At 43.4% G+C, this 22,797-nt stretch overlaps 1 protein-coding gene across 1 annotated transcript; it reads left to right on the top strand.

Moving 5' to 3' along the window:
- Positions 1-2,355: 2,355 nt before the first annotated feature.
- nsd3 (nuclear receptor binding SET domain protein 3) lies at positions 2,356-22,620 on the top strand. Its single transcript, XM_062381598.1, has 25 exons — positions 2,356-2,507; positions 4,538-5,394; positions 5,805-6,053; positions 6,166-6,328; positions 6,462-6,616; positions 6,899-7,519; positions 7,599-7,863; positions 7,954-8,054; positions 8,528-8,573; positions 8,678-8,808; positions 8,995-9,120; positions 9,249-9,375; positions 9,469-9,669; positions 10,470-10,649; positions 12,506-12,652; positions 15,154-15,310; positions 15,667-15,869; positions 15,958-16,070; positions 16,170-16,316; positions 16,408-16,530; positions 16,835-16,951; positions 17,048-17,189; positions 17,311-17,417; positions 17,536-17,740; positions 17,978-22,620. Exons 2-25 carry the CDS (start codon positions 4,582-4,584, stop codon positions 18,247-18,249), a joined length of 4,911 nt encoding a protein of 1,636 aa, XP_062237582.1. The 5' UTR covers positions 2,356-2,507; positions 4,538-4,581; the 3' UTR covers positions 18,250-22,620.
- Positions 22,621-22,797: the final 177 nt, after the last annotated feature.

The following is a 22,797-nucleotide window of genomic DNA, read 5'->3' as shown; positions in this document are numbered from 1 at the left end:
ACTCTGTGTTTACTAAGACCAGGCATGCAAAACAAGCCCAGACACACAATATGACATAGATAAGATGATCTTTTGTTAGTCCCACTACAGGGAAACATACAGAAGAAAGAAACCTACAAAGAGACGGAGAGCAACTACAGATGCAAAATGAAAACAACGATTAAAATAACCACATAGAGATGCAAAGTGATTATAAAGCAACACAAAATGACTAAACAATGACACAACACCACTATAGAGAGACAGAAAGTGACCAGATAAGCACAAAACATAGGCTAGACACAAAACAATCCCTAAAAGAAGATAAAGCTATCATAGTGACATTGAAAATGACACAAAGAAACAATAAACAATGCAAAAGAGACATAACAACCATAAATGCATGCAAAACCACCCCAAAGACACAGAATGTAAAGATATAATCTGACATAAGAGGGGTGGAGGACCTTTAGCCATTTTTTTTTTTAAATAAAAAGAGTCCTGTATTTCTGTATCAAAAAAATTGATTAATATTGAAAACAGATATACGTGATTCCAAGTCAGGACTTCTGAACTGGGAAAACACATAGGGAACCAGGTGCCCTTCACATTAACCGTGATGATCCATGAGGGTTGTGGATGTTGTATTTATTTTTGAGTACGCTGTATGTGTTTCAGTTTGTTTTAGGATTGTGTTGTATCCAGATGCAATTCCTCCACTATTGAATGAGGGCTAACAGATTCACAGCTTCCTTCTTGAAGTTTATAATGCTCTCTCTTTGTCATAATTGTTTTAGAGAACTGTTTCATTAATTCATCTTTCTTCGTGGGACTGAATTTTGTTGTAGGATTTTTCGATATGGTCCCAAGGCGGATATTTGTCCACCCCTGCTGTTGGCTGCCTGCAATATTTGTGGGCCGAGGGAAGAGAGACACAGTGAGGGTTTTGTTTTTAATATTTGCCCTCCTCTTGGCTTCAGATCAGGCGAGGAGGTGTAGAAAATTCAGCCAGAGAATCTGGTGCCAAAAACATCTGCATCAGAGTGGGAAGAAAAGTCAACACAGTTACTCGAAACTGCTCACAGCCTTTATCCACTCTTCTTGGTATCCCCCTCCATCAACTGCATTTCCTTTTTCTCTTTGGAGTAGGCGTGACTTAGAATTGTATTTCCCGCACACTTCTTCTAAATGAATTACACAATGTGAAACTAAACCGATGACGCTTGTTTGATTTCATTTTGAAATGTTTTCAGTTTTTTGCCTTTGATGTTGCTCAGGAGCAAGTTCTGGTCCAGAGTTCATTTCTGGATTATCAGTGAAGAACCAAATCAGAGAACATGGTTGCACCTGCTTCAATGAAGCACCAGTTTAGTCAGTCTATAGTTGAACACAGCAGCAAAACGTCTTATATGTGGAGAACCAACCACACAAGTGCAAGCTGAACGTCTTAGTTTCTATTCGTCAGAGAATGAAATGTTGACTTTGGTATGATTTGCTGACCTTTCACTTATATTTTACTCAGTGAAGCATCTTACAAAGCTGGTTTTGAAAGTCGCTATAGAAACTCATTTTATTATTATTGTTATTTTATCATTTTTTTTCATTATATTTGACACAATAACACACATTGTTGGAGTGTTTCTGTTGACCTCCTCAGTTCAGTCTGGATTTGTGGGATTAGGCCTTGACTAGATACCATGATATTTCTGTTATCCCAGAGAAAGATGTTGATAAATTAGTCTTATGATTATTATTTTACATTTGACACAATACTACACACACGTTCACTACACTTCCTAATGACCTCTTCCATTCAGCCTGGATCTCTGGGATTATCAGGACTAGAAACCACGATGCCTCTGTTAAACCAGAGGAAAACCAGGATACATAATGATTAATTATTATGATTATTATAATTATTGTTACATTTTACACAATACTACACACACATACACTGCACTCCCTGGTGACCTCCTCGGTTTAATCTTGATCTGTGAGATTAGAACTAGAAATCAGAAGAAACATTAGGATAAATGATGATGTATAATTATCATTATGATTATTTTTACATTTGACACAATACTACACATAAAATACAAAACATTTCCTTGTGACCTCCTCCATTCGGTCTGGATCTCTGAGATAGCGACTATAAACCACGATACCTCTGTGAAAGCCAGAGGGAAACCAGGATCCGTTATGATTTAATCCTGATTCTTATTCGGAGGATCATTGTTCCGGACGCGGTGCCTGTGGCAGGGTTCTCTCTATGGTTCTCTCTCCATGCCTCAGTCCCCACATTGAGGAAGAGCCGGGCTTCGGGATTGGGCAGCGGGCAGATAGCGTAACACCCCCTCCTCCTCCTCCTGCGTGTGGAGAATTGCGTTAAAGCAGAAAAGGAAAGGCCTGCGCTTTACCCACTATCACAGGATTACATTTTTTAATTTCCCTCCTTTTCTTTGCCCCCCCAGATTAAACGAGGAGACGTCGCTGGCTGGTGTATGTGTTTAGAATGGGACACGCTGAAGGTACTGACATTTTTCTTTCCTGTGTAATTTCCCTGCATCTCTCGGCATCAATATCCGCGCTGCCCCTTCTCCCTCTCTCCTCTTTTCTAGCGATAAGCGTGTTTGCCTTTAGCCGCCGCGGTCGATGCCCGCGTCCGTCCTCACCTTCCCCCCTCCACACACCCCGTTTTCGGCCGCTTATTCTCGGGCACATTCTTCTCCCCTCGAACCCCCCGGTGATGGAGGTATAATCACGGCCAGACAATTTGATTTAAAGGGGCACAGGCAGCCATGTTGGCGAGTGAGCGTTAGCCTAGCCCGACGTTAGCTCTCCCCCTTTCATCTCTCCCCTGCACGCGCGAAGCTCCTAAAATGGACAAGCGACAACCGGGAGCGTTTGTTCGCGTGAGGCAGGAAGACGAATGGCGGCGTCTCCGCTTCGTGTTCTGTTGTCTGACGGTGGAAGAAGGGGGGGAACAATGTCTCAGCCTCTGTGGTGTCAGGTAGCTTTATGCTAACATCGCAGGTAGCTATAAGATCATTCATGAAACAGTGTTTTGTCTGCGCACTCGTTGAGCTGAGCGCAACTCCTCAGATTTGAGGCAGCCGTGAAAACACAGGACACCAGATATGATCACACCAAAAGCACCACGACTCACTATCGCAGTCTGGTGACCGTTAGCTGACACTTAATGGATGTTTACATCTCCCGTTTTCCAACCCCCCTCCCGGTGCTAGCCACCCCGACTGTCCGCAAATTAAAGCACAACATCTGGATCAGTGTGTCCACCGTGACCTCCCCCTGCGAGCTCCAAAAAACCTTTAACCTGATGAATTCCTCTTCATCCCAGTTTATTAAAACGTGTCAGGTGGAGGAGGACACAGCAGCCACCGGTAGCTGCTCTTTGTTTTGCTTGGGATCGCTCATCCCACCATGTGTTGGGAGTTAATGGAATTAAAAACCATCTGTAACTTGTGGACAGGGGCCAGCACAACTTCTGCAGTGTTTTCAGAGAGAGCTCAAGAGAAGTGGTGGAGGTGTTGACTGAGGATTTGTTAAAGTTTGACCATTGAAGTAAACCACACACTGAGAACCACACACCTTTTTAAATGATTGAACCAGCTTCAACTCGTGTGACTTTTGTGTTTGGATGAAATAATAACATTTCTAGATTTGTCTGTCCAGGTAAGGCAGAATCCAGGGATTATTATTGGACCCCTTTTATTTGTCATATTCCTGAAGTGACAATGACTGATAACCTGATATTTCAATCAAACTACTAATTGTTTTAGCTCTTGAGTTTATTGGAAGCTGACGTTAGATTAGACTCATGATGTATTCTCAGGATGGTTCTTACAGCATATCACAAAACACCTTCTGATGAAGCTTGGGGACAAAGCCTCACGCTGCTCTGGATCCCCCGCAGTCCGTTTGTTTGTCACACATACAAACGTACCGGCAGTGTAGATGCAGACCTCTGATGCAGGGAAGGTACCTGGCTGGAGTCAATACACATTTTTAGATTGTGTTGTTCCTACTAGTTGAATATTCCTAAATACAGTTTGTTTGATAGCACAACCACAAATCAACTGACTCACTGAAAAGCAGAGGCATGACCTTCTCCCAGAGAAGCAGCACCGGTAGGTTTCTGGGCCTGTTGGCAAAGTATAATGGCTAGAGAGTGGTAAGAACTGGGGGTTCATATATGTGAAAACATGTTCTCTGATTTGGTTCTTCACTGATAATCCAAAAATTAACTTTGACCCAGAACTTGCTTGTGAACAACATCTCAAAAAGGAAATCAAACAAGCATCCGTTTACTTTCGAATTGTGTAATTCATTTAGAAGAAGTGTGCGGGAAAAACAATTCTAAGTCACGCCTACTCCAAAGAGAAAAAGGAAATGCATCTCACAATATCCACCTGGTCCTTTCATTTTAAACCTCAGGATATAAAAGAGGATCTTGAGCTGAGTATTGCGGTGATTTCTCCGTCTTGGTTGTGAAAACTCAGCTTCCGAGTCCCTCATTTGATTATGTCTTTGCTGACAGGTCCAGTCAAAGAAAAAGACAGTTAAGGATGCAGGAGCCCAACAATGGATTTCTCCTTCTCTTTCATGCAAGGGATCATGGGAAATACAATTCAGCAACCCCCTCAGCTCATTGACTCAGCCAACATCAGACAGGAAGGCACCTGCGACACCGGCAGTGACCCGGGCGAGGATGGTGGTCCCTCCTATGATGCTGCCCTGGATGCAGAGTTCTCCTACCCGCCGTCAGCCTCGGAGGACATGCAGCAGGTCTCTAATGGCTTCCCGCCTGGCCTGGGCATATACGAGCCGCAGGCCAAGTTTTCCATGTACTCGCAGTTCCCCAACGGCTCGGCGAATGGCTACGGGGCCATACGGAGCTATGGAGACCACGGCCTCTTGCCCGGGGAGGGGACTGTCCTGAGAGGACCAGGTCTCCAGGAGAGGCCTTTGTCTCCTGTGTCTCCGCCGCTGCCCACACATCATCCGCACCTCCACCACCACCATCATCTCCCCCATCATCACCACCACGCGCACCACTTCCACTCGAACCCACCTCATATACAAACACTCCCGCACCGACAGAGTCCCCCGCCACCGCCACTGCCCTTACAGCACCACCTGTCCCAGACGCCTCACATCATGACCCACACTCTCCCCCCTCCCCCTCCATTACACCTGCCTTCCTCCAGTCCTCCCCCCTCACTTGTGGACAGTACCCCCTCATCTCAGCCCACCCACACCCCATCCAACACCCCTGGTGGGGTGCTGATGAAAACCAGCTCTCCAGAGATCAAGCTAAAGATCATAAAGACGTATCAGAACGGAAAAGAGCTGTTTGAATCTGCACTGTGTGGAGACCTTCTGCAAGAGCTGCAGGTAATACATGCGTAGATGATTGCTTTGTTCAAACAATGGTTTTAACCCCAAATTTTCATAAATTTTGTTTGCTGTTAGTTAAAACTTTTTAAAAGCCAGAAATCTCCCCCTTTCTCAGGCTAGATACAATTTCTTACCTCACATAAAATGATCACGCAGTGTATACTGATCTACAGAAAAGGTTTAGTTCTCACTAAATTAGGTCTAATCAGTCCAATTAACATTCATGTAAATGTTACACTGTGCGGTTTACTTTTAATCATCTTCGTAAAAGCTCCTTAGAAAATGATATTTGAGGAAATTCGCTCTCAGCTGAGAGAGATTTTTGAATTGAGATGGGGGAAAAGCTAACTGATATCTCAACACCTTTTTTTTTTTTTTTTTTTTTTTTACATTTTTCTAATTTTCAGAGCGAGTCTCAGAGGAACGATTCTACTCCGATGCAGCGCAGACATGAGAGGAAGAAGGAGAAGCGGAAAAAGAGTGCAAGGCTGCAGCTGCAGGTCCAGGAACCGAGCCTGGACGAGAGCCAAACACAGGCAGGTACCACGGACCAGACAGAGGACTTCCACGTCCAACCCCCGCCGAGAGAAACCCCCCCAGCCCTGACAAAGAAGCCTCAGAAGACGGTTATCAAAACTGAACCAAAGACTCCGAAGGCAAGAAACCGACAGTTCACTTTTCAGAGCAGTTTGAGTAGTAGCACTAAACATACTTATCATGGTTTGGAGTGTGAAAGCAGATCAGTGACTGTTCATTTTTTATTTATAGGTTCCGAAGGTCCATCATCCATCAGTTATCCAAGAGACGGGCTTCTGCAAGGAGTTTATGATAGGAGATCTGGTGTGGTCCAAAGTGGGCACCTACCCCTGGTGGCCCTGCATGATCTCATCTGACCCACAGATGAAGGTCCACACTCGCATCAACACCAGGGGTAAGGGAACACGTACGTCCAAACAAAAAAAATTACTAAGCTCTTACCCTGCTTGTTTTGTTTTACAAATGTATGAAATTGAAAGAGCATAAACACCACAGATATTTTCGCTGACTTTCCTGTTGCTGTCCAGGTCACAGGGAGTATCACGTCCAATTCTTTGGCAGTGTCGCTGAGCGAGCGTGGATCCATGAGAAGAGGATCGTCATGTACCAAGGGAAGCAACAGTTTGAGGAACTTCAGGCTGATACTCTGCGCAAGACCACAAACCTTGTAGAGAAAAGTAAAGTAAGTAAAAATGCGAGCAGTGAATGTTTTTTTAAATAATTTATGCATGCAATTTTCTTGGCAGAAAAGGTAATCTCATATGTATTGGGTATCAAAGTAATATGAATATTTCAAAAAAGTAATATGCCCTCTTTAAAATAAATAATAGCAGCTCTGTAGCTGAACAGTTGAAGCCTTTTCTAAGCTGCTCTCTTCATAGTACATACTTGAGCCAGCCACAATTAATTGGCAGGCAGACCAGTTCTTTATTTTCATATCTTTTCCATGTTTTTTCGTCTCAAGCTTCTGAAGCCTATCCCTCAGCGGGAGCGTTCTCAGTGGGAGGTAGGTGTGGGCCACGCCGAGGATGCCTTCCTGATGACGCGGCAGGCGCGAATTGACACCTACACCTTCATCTACGTTGACCCCGATCCCAGTGAAGGCCCATCAAACAGAAAGCCCACTGTCAGGGCAGAGAAACGAAATCGGCGCTCGAGCGGCTCAATCAGTAAGAAGGAAGGAGGAGGAGGAGTGAAGTCACCTGACAGAGAACAGCCTCTGAGAAGGCAGCTGCCACGCAGACAGTGTAGTGTTTCAAATGCAGATGACAACACAAACTCCCAGGCCTCAAATGAAGAGAAGAACCAGCGTAAGACCAGCTCCCCGAAACAGAACGCTGATGGTGATGCACAAACACGGCAGGACTCTCCACCACCAGTTCGGGCCTGGAAAACAGCAGCGGCCCGAAAGCTGCTGCCTCTTTCCATCACCATGAAGAGGCTGAATGTGGAGATCACAAAGTGTGACTGGCCTCTTTTGCAGAAAAAAGCAGTTCCATCCCCAAAAGAAGACAACGAAGAGGAGAAGGAGGAGAGAGTGGAGGGGGAGGCCCGGCAGCCTGACCTGGGATACTGCTCTCCTGAGGTTGGTGTAACTTCCTCAGATAAAAGAGAATTACAGTGTTGTCATGTAAGGTGTGGGATACATGTTCATCTTTCTGCAGGACAGCAGAGCTAAACCTGAGCCGAGTCCAGAGGAAGAGGAAGACTGTGAAGAAGGGGAGGAAGAGGTAGAAGGAGAAGGAGAAGGCGAGGTTGAAGGAGAAGGGGAAGGAGAAGGAGACGGCGAAGGAGAAGGCGATGGAGAAGGCGAAGGAGAGGCAGAGGGAGAAGGAGAGGAGAGGAGAGGCTCCCCCGCCAGTCGGAGGAGTGAGGAGGGAGGAATGCAGCAGACATCCTCTCCTGGGTCCCACCACAGTAGTCCACATGGTTAGTAGAACACAGACACGATGAAGAACGTGTACAATGACATCATAAAGTTGCTAGGAGATGCAGCTCAACATTTGTATGTGTGTTCAGGTTCTCAGGAGAGGAAGCTGCAGCGACGGTCCATCCGGAGCAGGTCTGAGTCAGAGCGGGGCAGTGATCCCGTCCCCAAGAAGAAGACCAAAAAGGAACAGGTAATACTACAGTTCACCTGGTGACCAGACCAGAAGAAGCTCACAGCTTACACACAGGTCAAGACGGATGGTTTTTCTAAAACGTCAGTTGTCAAATATTATAATTATGTAACATGCGTTTTTATTCGGACATAATAAGAAATAAGACCTTGGATGTCTGGTTAGAGAAGTTACACAAGTGAAAAGAAACGGCCGATACAAAAACACTACACTGTAATATTATGAGATAATTACAACATACAATATATTACAACACTGGAAAGTTACAGCTACACTCATTTTCCCCAACAGACCATCTTCAGTGTTTTTTCGCTGTAACCGTCTGTGTGTAATCCATCAGTGAATGAGGGGGCTTCATTATATTCTGCAGTAATGTGGTTGATCTGAATGTAGTCAACTAACCTGCAATCACCTGAATAAGAATGAAACCAACAGCACTACAGCCTCAACTTCCATGTTTGACCTCCTCACAGGCGGAGATGGCTCCTGAAACCACACTTAGGACAGGTTCGCAGAAAGGTAGGACAATCCTTCTCCTATACTTCCTGTAAACCTCTTGGATGGGACCTCTCTTTACTTCTAAGAAAGTGAAACTCATATGTTTTACTTGTCGTTTTTTCCAGGAGCCAGTGAGATCTCCGATGCCTGCAAGCCCCTCAAGAAGCGAAGCAGAGCGTCGACAGATGTGGAGATGGCTTCATCTCAGTACAGAGACACCTCTGATTCCGACTCCAGAGGTCTCAATGATCCACAGGTACATGTATTGAAATACCCTCATACACAATTGTACATACATACATACATTGCTAATAATAATTTGTTGTAGCACCTGTCACATGTGCCAGGTACTAGTTTTGAAATCGACACACTTGTGAGAACTCATTTGGTGTCTGTTCTTCACACAAAACACATCAACACACTGACTCTCTTTATATCTCAGGGTTTATTCGGGAAGAGTCTGGATAGTCCGGCAGCAGCAGATGCAGACGCCTCAGATACTCAGTCTGTCGACTCCGGGTTATCTCGTCAGGACAGCAGCGCCGGCAAGAGAGACACTGTCTGCCAGGTCAGAACTGCTCATGATTCATCTTTGTTAAAAGGCTCTTTCTTCTACATTATATAGTGAGTATGTATCTTAAATTATATTATGTTGTAATCCACGTTTCCTCTTTATGTTTTTGTGTTGGCGAGTAGATCTGTGAGGTGTATGGAGAAGGTTTGGTGGTGTGTGAAGGTGACTGCAGCAGACAGTTTCACCTGGAGTGTCTCGGCCTGACGTCCCTTCCCGAAGGCAGATTCACGTGTTTGGAATGTAGGAACGGTGAGTGAATCGGAACGAGTCGACTGCTTCTCCACCATCACATCCTCTTTGTTTAGCTCTTTACTATCAGAGTCTCTTTCATTCTCCTTCCAGGCAATCATTCGTGTTTCAGCTGTAAAGCAGCGGGCCAGGAGGTGACGCGATGCTCTGTGTTGGGATGCGGTTGTTTCTACCACGAGGATTGCGTCCGTAAACTCCCAGGCACCACCAGCAGTCCGGGCGGAGGCTTCTGCTGCCCACAGCATAGCTGCTCTACCTGCTGCCTGGAGAGAGACCTGCAAAGAGCTAGTAAAGGTAAAAGAGCGCCTGCTTTGTTTCTTCAGCTTCTCTCATGTCCTGTCTGAGTCTGCAATGGAAGCTGTGGTGCTGTGAGCTAGAGCTACATCAGCAAAATGTGACGAAAATATATGAAAAGTTTATTTTTCATTATATCTTTGGCTTCTGGCTGATTTATATGACCAGAGGCAGTAGAAAATAGCAGAAATATTAAAGTGCGAAAGGGTCAAGCCTATGCCCTCCTGTTGGAATATGTAAGAGAGAAGCGCAAGAGGAGGCAAAAAGACGTCATGTGGAAATTAGATTCAGAAGGAGACGACCGACCCAAAGGTGCTACTTTAGGAGGAACACTTTGACTGAAAGGTACACTGCAGAAAGATACAGTCATTTGACTTTGGATGATGGTGCATTATCCTGTTGGAAACGAGAGAAGAGATGCAGCCTTTACGTCAAAGTGTGAGTATCTGGTGAAAATGTGTTGACACCAGGCTGAATTCATGCCTGATTCTGACCACACTGGAAAACTTGACATATCAGTAGTTTACAAAAGCTTGAAAGCAAGTAAAAACCTAAAACATTTTAAAATAGTGATGGAGAGGAAATGGCTCAAATATTTCTTAAAACCCTTCAGGATCAGTTGTAGTGTTGGGGCTGCTTGCTGTGCTATGTATACTGTTGATTGTGTTTTTAGTTGGTACAGTCCAAAATTGTTGTGTGTGTTGAGCTGTATCACAGCTACATGAGCAGTTTACAAACCCGTACCTGTTGTAAAGTGACTCACTGAGTTATTGTTTACCTCTGGCCTGCTTTCTGTCCAGGGCGCCTGATGCGTTGCATACGCTGTCCGTCGGCCTATCACACTGGAGATGGCTGCGTGGCGGCGGGTAGCGTCGCCCTCACCCATCACATCATGATCTGCAGCAGCCACGGCAGCGCCAAGAGGAACGGCCTCCTCACCTCACCTGTCAACGTGGGCTGGTGCTTCCTGTGTGCCCGAGGTAAGCTTTCACTCGTGCGCACGCTCACAGCCTTCCTCTCCGACTGGGATCCAGCAGCGACCCTGAAATGACGGAGCACAAAATGCAGAAGTTCTGAATTTCCTGCACTTTTGCTGATTTAGCTGTAACTGACTTTTGACCTGAGTATTGTGGTTAAACCATAAGAATAACCTGATCATCCTCCATGTTTGTAGTTTTGTGTTATATAACCATTTTGATACATTCACAGTTGAAGTAACATCTCATGTGAAAACTGAAACCTCACATACTAATCTTAGATATTACATGTTTTCGTGTTTGGTATTGTTGATCATGAAGACCAGTGCTGTGAAATGTAATGTTTGTTTTCCATCACAATACTAACACTACCAATGAGCCAGGCTGCCACACTGCACTCCACTTAAACAAAGTCCTGGATGGTGATGAGTGGGAGGACACACAATTTAGACTTGAAACAGTTTTGATCTGATGTTTTGTCTGTTAAACAAAAAGTTGAGTGCACTGTTTGGCCTTGTTGTGTTGGGACAAACTTTATTTTACTTGTTACTTTCTTGTGTTTTAACTAGGGGTGCACCGATTTATCGGTCGTACATCAGTAGCGGCCGATATTCGCCTCGTTTACTGATATCGGCTTATCGGTAATAAACTTGACTTTCACCGATATCATTGGCCGATGTTCATATTTGTGGTAAAACCGCTGGGCACGTGCCGCGGCTGGGGGAGCAGTCGCTCCGTCGCCCTCCTCTCCGCGCCGCCGGAGGCTCAGTGCGCGGCACCGGGAGGTCCTCATCCGGTGGCGCCTCACGGCGTCGCTGGTGCGGGGGCTTTCCTTCTCTTGGACCGCGGGCGGTGTCCGTGGTCAGCGGCGGCCACTCTGGACGCGGTGGGTGTTGACGCGATGTGATTTCTGCCCGACACTAAAAACAGGTCAAACTGAGGAGGGCTTTTTAAGTTATCTTGACTCACGCAGTGTAACTTGACGTAAAAAGTATGAGCGTAGCGTCTGTTTAAGTACTTTATTCTCATGTGCATCGGCTCTATTCATCCGTCTCATGCACAGGTAACAAGGGAATTGACAACATACACACAGAAGCCGTAACACATCTAATAAATGGGCAATACTGCTACCGTAAATCAATGAGAAGAGTGTCTCTATAATGATACTTTAACAGGGCTGTTTTAGACAGGGTAAAAAGGTGCTGTTTTAAATTATCCTTGTGGTATTTTGACCAAAATATGTTACAGTCATTTCATTAAGATCCCAAGGAACCATTTCAACTTGCGGTAAAATGGGCATAATATGTCTCTGTTAAATAAAGTTTAGTTAAATCAAAGATTGTTTCATAAATCTGATTAAATTTGTGCTCATTAAAAGATAAGAGTGAAGGGCTGAACATTTTTTAAATAGTGCTTTTTAAATAATGATTTAATTATTTTTCTGACACAAAAGGGTGAATGAATAACAACAAAAAGAAAATAGACAAATATCGGTATCGGCTATCGGCCAGTTTGTTATTTTAAATATCGGTATCGGCCAAGAATTTCCATATCGGTGCATCCCTAGTTTTAACTGTGTGTGTGTGTGTGTGTGTGTGTGTGTGTGTGTGTGTGTGTGTGTGTGTGTGTGTGTGTGTGTGTGTGTGTGTGTGTGTGTGTGTGTGTGTGTGTGTGTGTGTGTGTGTGTGTGTGTGTGTGTGTGTGTGTGTGTGTGTGTGTGTGTGTGTGTGTGTGTGTGTGTGTGTGTGTGTGTGTGTGTGTGTGTGTGTAAGAGACTGCGTGTTTGTTCTTTCTGAATTTTGGGTAATTTCGAGTTTGACTGCGGCTCACCCCCGTCTCTTCCTGTGTGTCTCGTGTAGGGCTGTTAGTGCAAGACCTTACTGACACCATATTAAGTTCATATGCCTATAAGTCCCACTACCTTCTGACTGAGTCAAATCGTGCTGAGTTGAAATTACCTATGATTTCCTCTCCTTCGTCAGCTACCAAAAAGAATGTTGGGAAAGGTAACTGAACAGTTTTTCTCTTTCTCCATTGTCCCACTGGTCTTTGTTTGTGTTCTGCCTGCTACCGTTCTGATTTAGTTCCCCCCCCTCTTTTGTGCGCATCTTTCATTTCAAAGCCTGGAGGTGCAAAGTTAAATAACTGGTTAAACCTGCAGTTAATTTAAATGCAGAGTGGCGCTCTGCTCTCTCTGATCCCTAACACATCAACAGAAAACAGTGGGCCTCATGCAAGAACATTTCTCCTTTAGGGTTATATGAGAAGTCGGATTTGCAAAAAAGAATTTGTAAACTGTCCTTTTTTCACAAATATTTTTGACATTTCCCAGCAGGAAAAGTTCAGGTGTAAATAACAAAACAAATTTATTGTAGCTGCCGTAGTTTCATGGTCCTGGTATTGTATGTGCTTCCATTACTCAGTGACAGCAAGATGAAATGATAAAATTAAATGATTGCTCCTCACTCCTCGAAAGAAATGATTCTGGTCCTTCAACTTCATGGCCAAAGCTCTTATTTCTGCTCTGAGGAGTCAGGAGTGAGAAAATATCTCTGAGGAGAATTAAGTGAGGACACATTGGGCCCAACCTCTGCATTCAGCTGAACACCATGACTTATAAATAGTCCAGTGTGCTGGTATCACAAGAAGGAGACATCACCTGAGGCGACGGTTCAGAAGAAAGGTCGTCTCATTTCCCCAAAAACATGTTTCCCCTCTGATTTTTTTTTTTTGTCTTGCATTTTTCAAGATGCACGTTAAGGAAAAATGGATCCAGTTAACTGAAATTTACCTAGAGTAGTTTTTTATGTTTTAAATAACCTGAGCCTTTCCTGCCGTGAAAAGTTGAGGCTTGTTGCTCATTTCAAACTAAAGAATTTCACTCCATCATCATTAGTATAAATGATGCCCTCAATCTGGCGTGTATGTCCGTCTGCTCCACTCCCTTTATGGTCAGTTTTTATTCAAGAGTGACAAGAAAGGCTTCAGGTCCTGCTGTTGGAAATCAACAGACAAAGCAGAAAACGTGCAGCAGTTTCTGTTTTAGTATTAATGTAAAGTTCTACAACAATCTGATATTGAGACAGAAATAGTAAAACTTTAATAATATCATAATAATAATTTTACAATACAATCTCTAAAATTATCTGAAAGAGGAGTCAGACTGCTCATTAAATTGGCATAAAAAGATGTATAATTTATTTATCAATTGCTTTTAGTCTAGTTTATTTTTGGCATCATATTAAAACCTTAAATATATTTAGATAGTTACTTAATTGATTACTAATTTGCATTATAATTCTGAAAGTCAAACATTATTTGTATGTCGCTTGTACAATAAATCTGAAAGGCTTTTTAAGAAAGATTCGAATTACAAGGAAACCTTACAAGTTAAATAACTTTATAATCTGTTCATACGAGTTGTTCTTGCACGAGGCCCATTGTGAGATTGTTTTGTGCCGAGCATGAACAGTCAAAATGGGAAAATACAGTTGGTCCTCAAACCTCTAGCTCTGAAACCACTGTATGATTCCCTGATGCTCTGGATCAGTTCAGGTTCTGTCTGTGGTTTGTGGAGCTGCTCGCTGCTGGAGGTGCACTGCTTCTCTGCTTCAGCACTCTGGGCTTGTTTTGTTTCCTTTTATTTGAAAGGCCTTATTCAGCCTCATCCCTTTTCTCCTCCTTTTTTACTTTTGACTGGGATTTTTTTCAGATTCAATCAAATTCTGGCTTACCTCCTTTTCTCGAGCTTTGACCTGCCTTGGATGGAATGTTATCCCAAACCGCACTAGATTTGTTAAATGACTCTTTCAAGTTCTGATGTTGGTTCTGCATTTCATTTAAGAAAGAGAAAAACCTTAAAGTTCAACATTTTGAAAGTATATGATTCCATGCAAGCTGGTCTGTGCAGGATGTCTGATGGGAAAAGTTGGCTGTACTGGCATGCCTGCTTTTTTGCCAGTAATTTGTTAGCCGAGTATAACCCTGATTCTGTGCTAACTCGCTGGCTTATTTTACCCCCTGTGCTGCCGCATGTATTTCCTTTAGACTGGTCTTGGTACAGTGCTCTGAATCTGATTGCCAGACATGCTGTTGCTGCTGCAGTGAAAGTAACCGTCCTGAGAATCAGACGCAGGCGTTCATTCCTCTTCCTGCTTTACTGTCGCAGGATCCTTCACTCAAGCAAAAAGCTCCTGGCCTCAGTTTTTCATTTCAGGCCAGGTTTTATCCTAGCAGCTTTAGATTGAATATCGCTCTTCATGTTGAAAAACCACGACTTGCACAGAGCCCTGTGTATTGTCTGGTTTGCTCCTCAGCTTTTGTTTAGTTTATGCTTTTCTTTGGCTTGTCTGCAAATGAGATTCAGAGTTTAACCAGGTTTTACGGTGCATCACCTAATCGTACACTCCTCCTCTCTTTGCATTACCATTTCCCAAAAACGCATGCACACACTCACATATATACAAACACACACACACACCCCATGTTTACATATATACAAATGTAGGAGGCAAGTTGCTGTGCTGCGACTCTTGCCCAGCTTCCTTCCACCCGGAGTGTTTGGAGATTGAGACGCCGGAGGGAGCGTGGTCCTGCAGTGATTGCAGGGCAGGGAAGAAACCTCACTACAAACAAATTGTCTGGGTTAAGCTCGGCAACTACAGGTACGCAGAGACAACTGATCATAGACGGCTGAAAAACTGCAGCTGTCAGTTTATGGTTAAATTACTTTTAAAGGATAAGTCTGGTGGTATTAAGTGTGTCTGACGTGGTTGTGTAGACAAAGAACATGTCTCTTCCATTAAGGAAAAAAGAGAATGTGCTAATTGATTGATTGATTATGTAGTCATAGATAAAAAAAAAAAAATCTTAAAACCGTCATTCAGATAAGAGATTCAATTTAAAACAATTAAAAGTAAATATTTGCCAAGTACATTCAATAAATGTTTTTAAAGGTTGAATTATTCTTCATATTTTCTTCCTCTGTCTTGACTTTTCTCTCGTCCTTTTCTTTTTGCAGGTGGTGGCCTGCAGAAATCTGCAACCCTCGCTTGGTGCCATCCAACATTCAGAGCCTGCGCCACGATATTGGTGACTTCCCCGTCTTCTTCTTTGGCTCCCACGACTACTACTGGATCAACCAGGGCCGCGTCTTCCCCTACGTGGAGAATGACAAGAACTTTGTCTCTGGTCAGATCAACATCAACAAAACCTTCAAGAAAGGTAATTGTTTGTTTGTTTTGAAATTTTCTTCAGCTTCAAGTCAAATCTGTTGGGATCAATATCTGAAATATATTGTGTTGTGTTTTAGCTCTGGAAGAAGCAGCTCGGCGGTTTCAGGAGCTCAAGGCACAGAGGGAGAGCAGGGAGGCTTTAGAGCAAGAACGCAACTCTCGCAAACCTCCACCATACAAATGTATCAAGGTAACATCAAATTAGAATCTCTCTTAAGACAAAAAGCGACATTATTCAGTTAATCTCCAGTGATTTTACTTTCTCTGTGGATCTTATTTCTTGTGGCAGTCCAACAAACCGGTGGGGAAAGTGCAGGTGCACGTAGCTGACCTGTCAGAAATCCCACGATGCAACTGTAGACCAACAGATGAGCATCCTTGCAGTCTTGATTCCCAGTGTATCAACCGCATGCTGCAGTACGAGTGTCACCCACAGGTTTGTTCGCATATCAGTTACTGTTCCTTTTGCTTAAATTTTGAATAGAATTGAACTTTATTACCAATTGCCTTTGTGTTTCTGTTGTCAGGTGTGTCCTGCAGGAGACAACTGTGAGAACCAGTGTTTCACCAAGCGACTGTATGCAGAGACAGAAGTGGTGAAGACGGACGGTCGTGGCTGGGGCCTCAGGGCAAACCAGGCTCTCCGGAAGGTGCATGTCGACCCTAATATACAACATCATCATGTCTCTGTAAAGCTGGATTTGAATTCTCTGTTAGAAATGTTTTCAATTCTATTCTAATATTGTGATTTCAGGTTTAAGCTTGGGAAATACATGGAATATGTGTATACATATGAGAATGATGTTCATCCAAACTAAGACCTTATATTATAGACTTTAGTTATATTATTAGTTAAGTGACCTGTTGAATCACCCTTGACGTTAATACCTGAAGTCATATTAAATGTCTGTGTGATGCCTGAAACCATGTACAAATGGGATGTCTGTTCTGCAGGGTGACCTAGTGACAGAGTACGTGGGGGAGGTGATAGACTCAGAGGAGTGCCAGCAGCGAATCAAACGTGCCCATGAAAACCACGTGAGCAACTTCTACATGCTCACCCTCACCAAGGTATAATCACCGACACTGATGCGTAACATTCAGATGGGAGAACTCCACCAAGCATGTCTCAAATCTCAATGTCGGAATATCTGTATCGTCTCCTAGGATCGTGTGATCGACGCCGGCCCAAAGGGGAACTCGGCCCGGTTTATGAACCACAGCTGCAGCCCGAACTGTGAAACCCAGAAGTGGACGGTGAGCGGGGACGTTCACATCGGACTCTTCACGCTTTGTGATGTAGACGCTGGTGAGTCCACGTGGAAACATGATGCACACGCTTACATATACTCACATTTGTATATGTACAGACGCTCAGAGAAAGCTAGAGGATCCATTTGATGTGAGTCTTATTCCTGTTGTTCCTGCAGGCACAGAGCTGACGTTCAACTACAACCTGCACTGTGTGGGCAACAGGAGAACGTCCTGTCACTGTGGATCAGACAACTGCTCTGGATTCTTGGGGGTGCAGCCGACGGTGAGGACATTTCCATCTCATCGCCCTGAGTCCAGTTCCACCTCCAACGTGAGCGCTATCCCGGTTTTATGAGGTTTGTTTCATAACCAACCTCGTCTTCTTGTAATATTTCCTCCAGAGTGCCGTGGTGATGGAGAAAGAGGAGAAGGCCAGGAACGCCAAGTTGAAGCCGAAGAAGCGGAAGCTGCGGCTGGAGGGAAAACACGCACACGAGTACTTCTGCTTTTGTTGTGGAGAAGGAGGAGAGCTGGTGATGTGTGACAGAAAGGACTGTCCGAAGTCGTACCACCTGCTGTGTCTCAACCTCACCAAGCCGCCATATGGTAATGACCACATGAGCGCGTGTGTGTGTGTAAATTCGTTGAAATCTATCGATGCAAAACATCAAATTCTTGCTGATAACAATTTTCCTTCATCTTCTGAGATGGTGCAGGATTATAAAATGTATTTCTACGCGTCCTGACCTATTACTGAGTCAGGATCTGTTACTACAAACTCCCACACACATCAGTGACTCACTCTCTTTATATCTCCATAATCACCTCTTTTCCTGTCTGCAGGACGCTGGGAATGTCCTTGGCATGACTGCAGTGTTTGTGGCGCGTCAGCCTCGTCACTCTGTGATTTCTGCCCTCGCTCATTCTGCCGGGACCACGAGGCAGGGGCGTTCACCGCCTCCTCCCTGGAAGGCCGCCCCTGTTGCTCCAGTCACAACCCCCTCAGTCCCTTGGGCTCCAGCTCCAACTCTACCCATCAGCGCCACTCTGCTTTGAGCCCCATCAGGGTCAAAGAGGAACCAGAGCCAGAGACGGACCAACAGTCCGCAGAGTGACGCCGCACCTCCTTCAATACCTCATTCCCTCTTGTTGGCCTCCTGCACTCCAAAAGGGAATACAGTGCTTTTTGACCAGTGTTATGGCTGCTGCTCAGCGTCGAGACACTCCGACCAACACTGTAGAGTGACTGGAGTGTCGGCATAGGAATCATTGTGCGCCATTTTCCCTTCTCTCTTGCCATAAAGCACCACGATAACACTCTTCCCAGCACGCTTGCGTCCAACTGAGGACCCAGACCAACACCTCGTTGCGGTTCCCTTTTTTTTTACACCTATGAAATTTTTAAGTGTTGTCACGTCGTCAGTTTCCGGCACTTTGAAGAACTCATCGAGTGAAGTGGAGGGAGGTGTGAGGCGGAACCTCTCCACCGCCGCGCTGCTCATCTCCTCGTTTACCTGCTGTACACTGTGGTCGGCATCTCAAACACAAGATGGCCTCACGGAAACGAGCCGGCCTTTTGTCCATCTCTCCCTGACGTGATCTGTCGTCGTATTTTATCTCTTCTTCTTCTTCTACTGGCAGAACAGGAGTGGGGTTTTGAGGCGGGGGGGGAGGGAATGATCGATTTTGTGCAATTTTTTCAGGACCACACTACATTCCAACCCTCCTTAAACACGGTTTTAATATACTTATGGGTATAGATGAATATAATTATAAACAATATCTATGTTTGTTAATGTTTACAGGCAGATTCTCTCACTTCATCTCAGTGAGTGGTGTATTATGTTTGTTTGTTTAGGTGTTAAGCATTACGCAGACCTCTTTGTGAAAATAGTCCTATTAAGGTGAAATATAATGGTATATAGTGTAATGGTATGACATTACAGAAGTACTTGTGATTTTCATATTGCCAGTCTCACTCGCCATTGTGTACATACTTGGCTCATAATATTGTAAAGTACTTAAAGATCAGGAGGGACGGAGCCTTGCCTCTTCGGTTGTTCCTGGAAGAAGGAAGAAACGCTTTTTTAAACAACAAGACAGATCCTTTTTATTTTCCTTTTTGGATAGAACGTTCCGTTCTCACATTTCCTGCGAGCAGTTACTGTTATTTGTATTGTAGAGGGAGGAGCCCAGCTTGTGATCACTGGTGCTGTCTCAAAGTATTGATAACCAGCCTTAAGTTTGATTCTGGCTGTAGCAACTACTGCCCAGACGGAGTCCATTTCAGTAACGCTGTGTACTGTGACCGCTTTAAATGCTCGATTTCCTTTTTCTCTCCTTTTTTTTGTTTTATTTTCTTCCGTTGGTTGTTTTGCCAAACTTTTCTGAAAAGCACTTTCACACGGCTTGTCGCTACACAATTTAGCTAGGTCATATACAGAAATGTATATTTAAAGAACATAGGACAAGTGTTTCAAAATGGATACCTCTTCTTCTTGTAGTAACGTCGGGATTTAAACTGTGTTTTTTGCTCTCTGTCAGAGACGTGGTGAGGGCTGGGCGTAAATTTGTTTTTTTTAATTTTGAGGAAAGTGGCCTAAAAGCTGTTTTTTGTTGTTTTTTGGGGGCACAAGTAGAAATGACTGCCAGTCTGGCCTCTAACTAAAAAGTCCTCAGCTCAGTGTCCTCGGGGGAGACGCTTCTTTCCACCTGGAGATTCTCCTCAAGGCTGGGCTCTATATAAAGACATGTCAGTATAGCAGCAGTCCAGTATGATGATGTACAAAATACAAACTCCTGTACAGTGTTTTTAATCAGTCATCTGTCAAATCCAATTCTTTTGTATTTATTGCACCACATTTTATACCAGTTTCTTTTTCAAACACCAGTACAGTAACCTGTCTCCTCTCCACACCGGTGTAAGTGAAATAGACTATTTAAAAAAAACACGGGGAGTTTTACATATTATATCTGTATCCAGTCATTTGCACACGTTAGGTTTATTTTTTGGTGAAACTTTGGTGTAATGATTCCACATTTGGTGACAGCTGCTGCTCATCGACCTGTATCGTGGCTCACTGTAATCGTGAAGCAGTTCAATATTGGAATGTGAAGTGTTCAGAGCCGGTTTTTGTACAGTTTTAGCCTGGACTCAAGTGATCATCACAGGAGGAAGCGTTCCTGTCATCATGCCTCAGCCTTTTGCTTGTGATTCCTCCTCGGTTACACAACTGCTTTTGTGTTTCTCCTCCTTCCCTGAAGTCTTTTTTTTGTTGTCTTCTTCTCAAGCCTCGCACAGTGGTGGGTGTTTTAAAGCCGAAGCCACAGGGTGAAACGGTGCCAATGTTTCCAAACCATTTCAGTTCATTCACGGTCTCTTAGAATGCATGAAGTAGACTCACTTTGTTGTCCGTTTGTTAGGCACAGAACTAATGCAGTTTATCACAGCAGTCCTGCATTGAATCCTTCCTTTTGATAAGGTTAATGTTCAGTTCTTGTTTGTAGGTATTAGGTTGTTTGTGACTGCATTGTGTTATAATGGCAGGTGTGTCTATAACAGAGACACAGTTCAACAACGAAACATTTGCTGCAGGAGTGTTTTATTAGACTGCATCAGTTTCAGCTCAGTTTTCTTACTAAATTTAATCATGAAGCAAAAAGCCTTTCAATTTAAAAAAAGAGGTGGAGCCAGTGAGAGCAGAACATTAGAAAATGTTAACTTAACTAATAATAAACATTTACTCCTTTGCTCTCATTGGAAAATCCAGTCCACTCTTCAGTGTATGTGCATCGGTGGTTTCTCGTTAATCCATCGCAATTATGTTACGTGTTTATTTGACGTCAAAACTAGTTCATGTTTTGAATTGATCCATCAGCCAATTAATTAGAAAACACCCTGTAGTGTCCAAACTCTGTTTGTGTATTGTTTCTGCACAGTGAACGTCGAGCACTGAAGTCAAGTGACAATTAGCCAAACGTGTTATTGAGATAACGTGGATCTCATTTTGCCAAATAGATGCACAAAGACGGACATTTATTTGGAGAAAGAATACAAGAAAATGACTGCACGTCTGTATTTGTGCACAAACTGAGCACATTGTATTTGCTGCAGCTTTTCTCCTTGATTCTCTCTGTGATCATGATTTTCTGATTTCCTTTGTGCAGCTAAGTCCAATTTCCAAATCTTGCCAAACTTTTTTTATTAATGATTCTTTATTCTTTACCGGATAGGTGCATAATTTAGAGCTCTTTCACTTTTGCATACTCAAAACTTGAATTTTCTATATATTTTTCTTTTAATTTATTGATGTATTTTTAACACAGGATTCATATACAGTCTGTGATTATCAGGGCGCAGGCATCTTTGACATGTGTTTGTTGCTTCAGAGGAAAAAGTCTGACTAAATGAGTTTGTCATGACAAAAACTGGTCTTAATTTTTCAGTCCTTTTCTTTGTTCCTGTTCCAAACACCACACACTGGTTTAATCCTCTTCTCTCATCATTTGGAGATTCTTACGATGCCTAGTTCTAGTGCTAATGATCTGTTTATGTCCTCTACTTGTCTTTGTTTTCCAGTATTGCACAGAGATTCTGTAAAACCGAATAGTCCTTACTTTTATTATGTTTTTGTTTTGTTTTGCACCTGCAGGTTGCATGATGATCTTAGTTTGTGCCAGTTCGTCCTCTTCTGCCCCTCTCAGCTGGAACAGCAGCAGTATTACAGAAGGCCTAATTTAAGTGTCCCCAGCGTTTCATTCACTTAAAATACTATCTGATGTATGTGTTTTGTTGGTTTACTCTCAGTATCGTGCCCACATTTTTGATTTGTGAGAAGACAGCATGCTTGTTCTCATTTAAGTGACCCTTACATTCGTCTGGGGGAGTGTCCAGGAATTTGCTAATTATCATTTTTTTTAAATCTAAAACTAAATTTAGTATGTCAAAGGGTATGTTTATGTTGACTGTGACGTCTTTTTTAGTTTTTTCGTGCAATGTCGCCAACAGTCGATGAGTTTCTAATTGACATGCTGTCAGAGGAGAACTAGTGTTGAGATAAAATAAGTGAATTCACCTTCATTAGCAATCATCTCTTTTTTCTCGTAGTGAAATTGCTTACAGTAACTCTTACTGGGGTCATATCTATCTCGTGGTGTTGCTTCAAGTAAAACGTGGATGAACACAAAATGACCATGTTTATTACTGTTCGACCTGTGTTACTGCATTTCTGCATATTGTCGAGGAACCTGTAAATAGTTTGCATTGAACTTGCATAGAATCATGTTACTGTGGCGTGCTCTTTTTGCTTGTACAATTCTGCTTCTAAATGTGTGTGTGACTGTTGAGACGACACTCTTTTTGTACATGACTGTCTTTTTATTTGAGAATATTGATTCTGTCCTTTTTCATTTTAAAGTTGAGTTTGAAGAGTTCAGACATGCCTGAAGTTTGACTTTAAATAAAGCTGTACTCGGTCTCAGTGAAACACACTCACTCTGTCATTTTATTTATTTGTTTATTAGCATTTGGTGAAAACTGGTCGAGAGACAGATTGACCTTCTTGTATTAGTGTTTGCAATGATTTTCTTACTAGTTCTTTACCAAACAGGTGACAGATAAGTAAAACTGAACTTAAACCTGGCACAAAATAGAGTGGACACCT

The sequence above is a fragment of the Platichthys flesus genome, chromosome 3, assembly GCF_949316205.1.
Source record: "Platichthys flesus chromosome 3, fPlaFle2.1, whole genome shotgun sequence".
In the NCBI taxonomy this organism is placed as follows: Eukaryota; Metazoa; Chordata; class Actinopteri; order Pleuronectiformes; family Pleuronectidae; genus Platichthys; species Platichthys flesus.
This window is presented reverse-complemented; position numbering and strand designations above follow the sequence as displayed.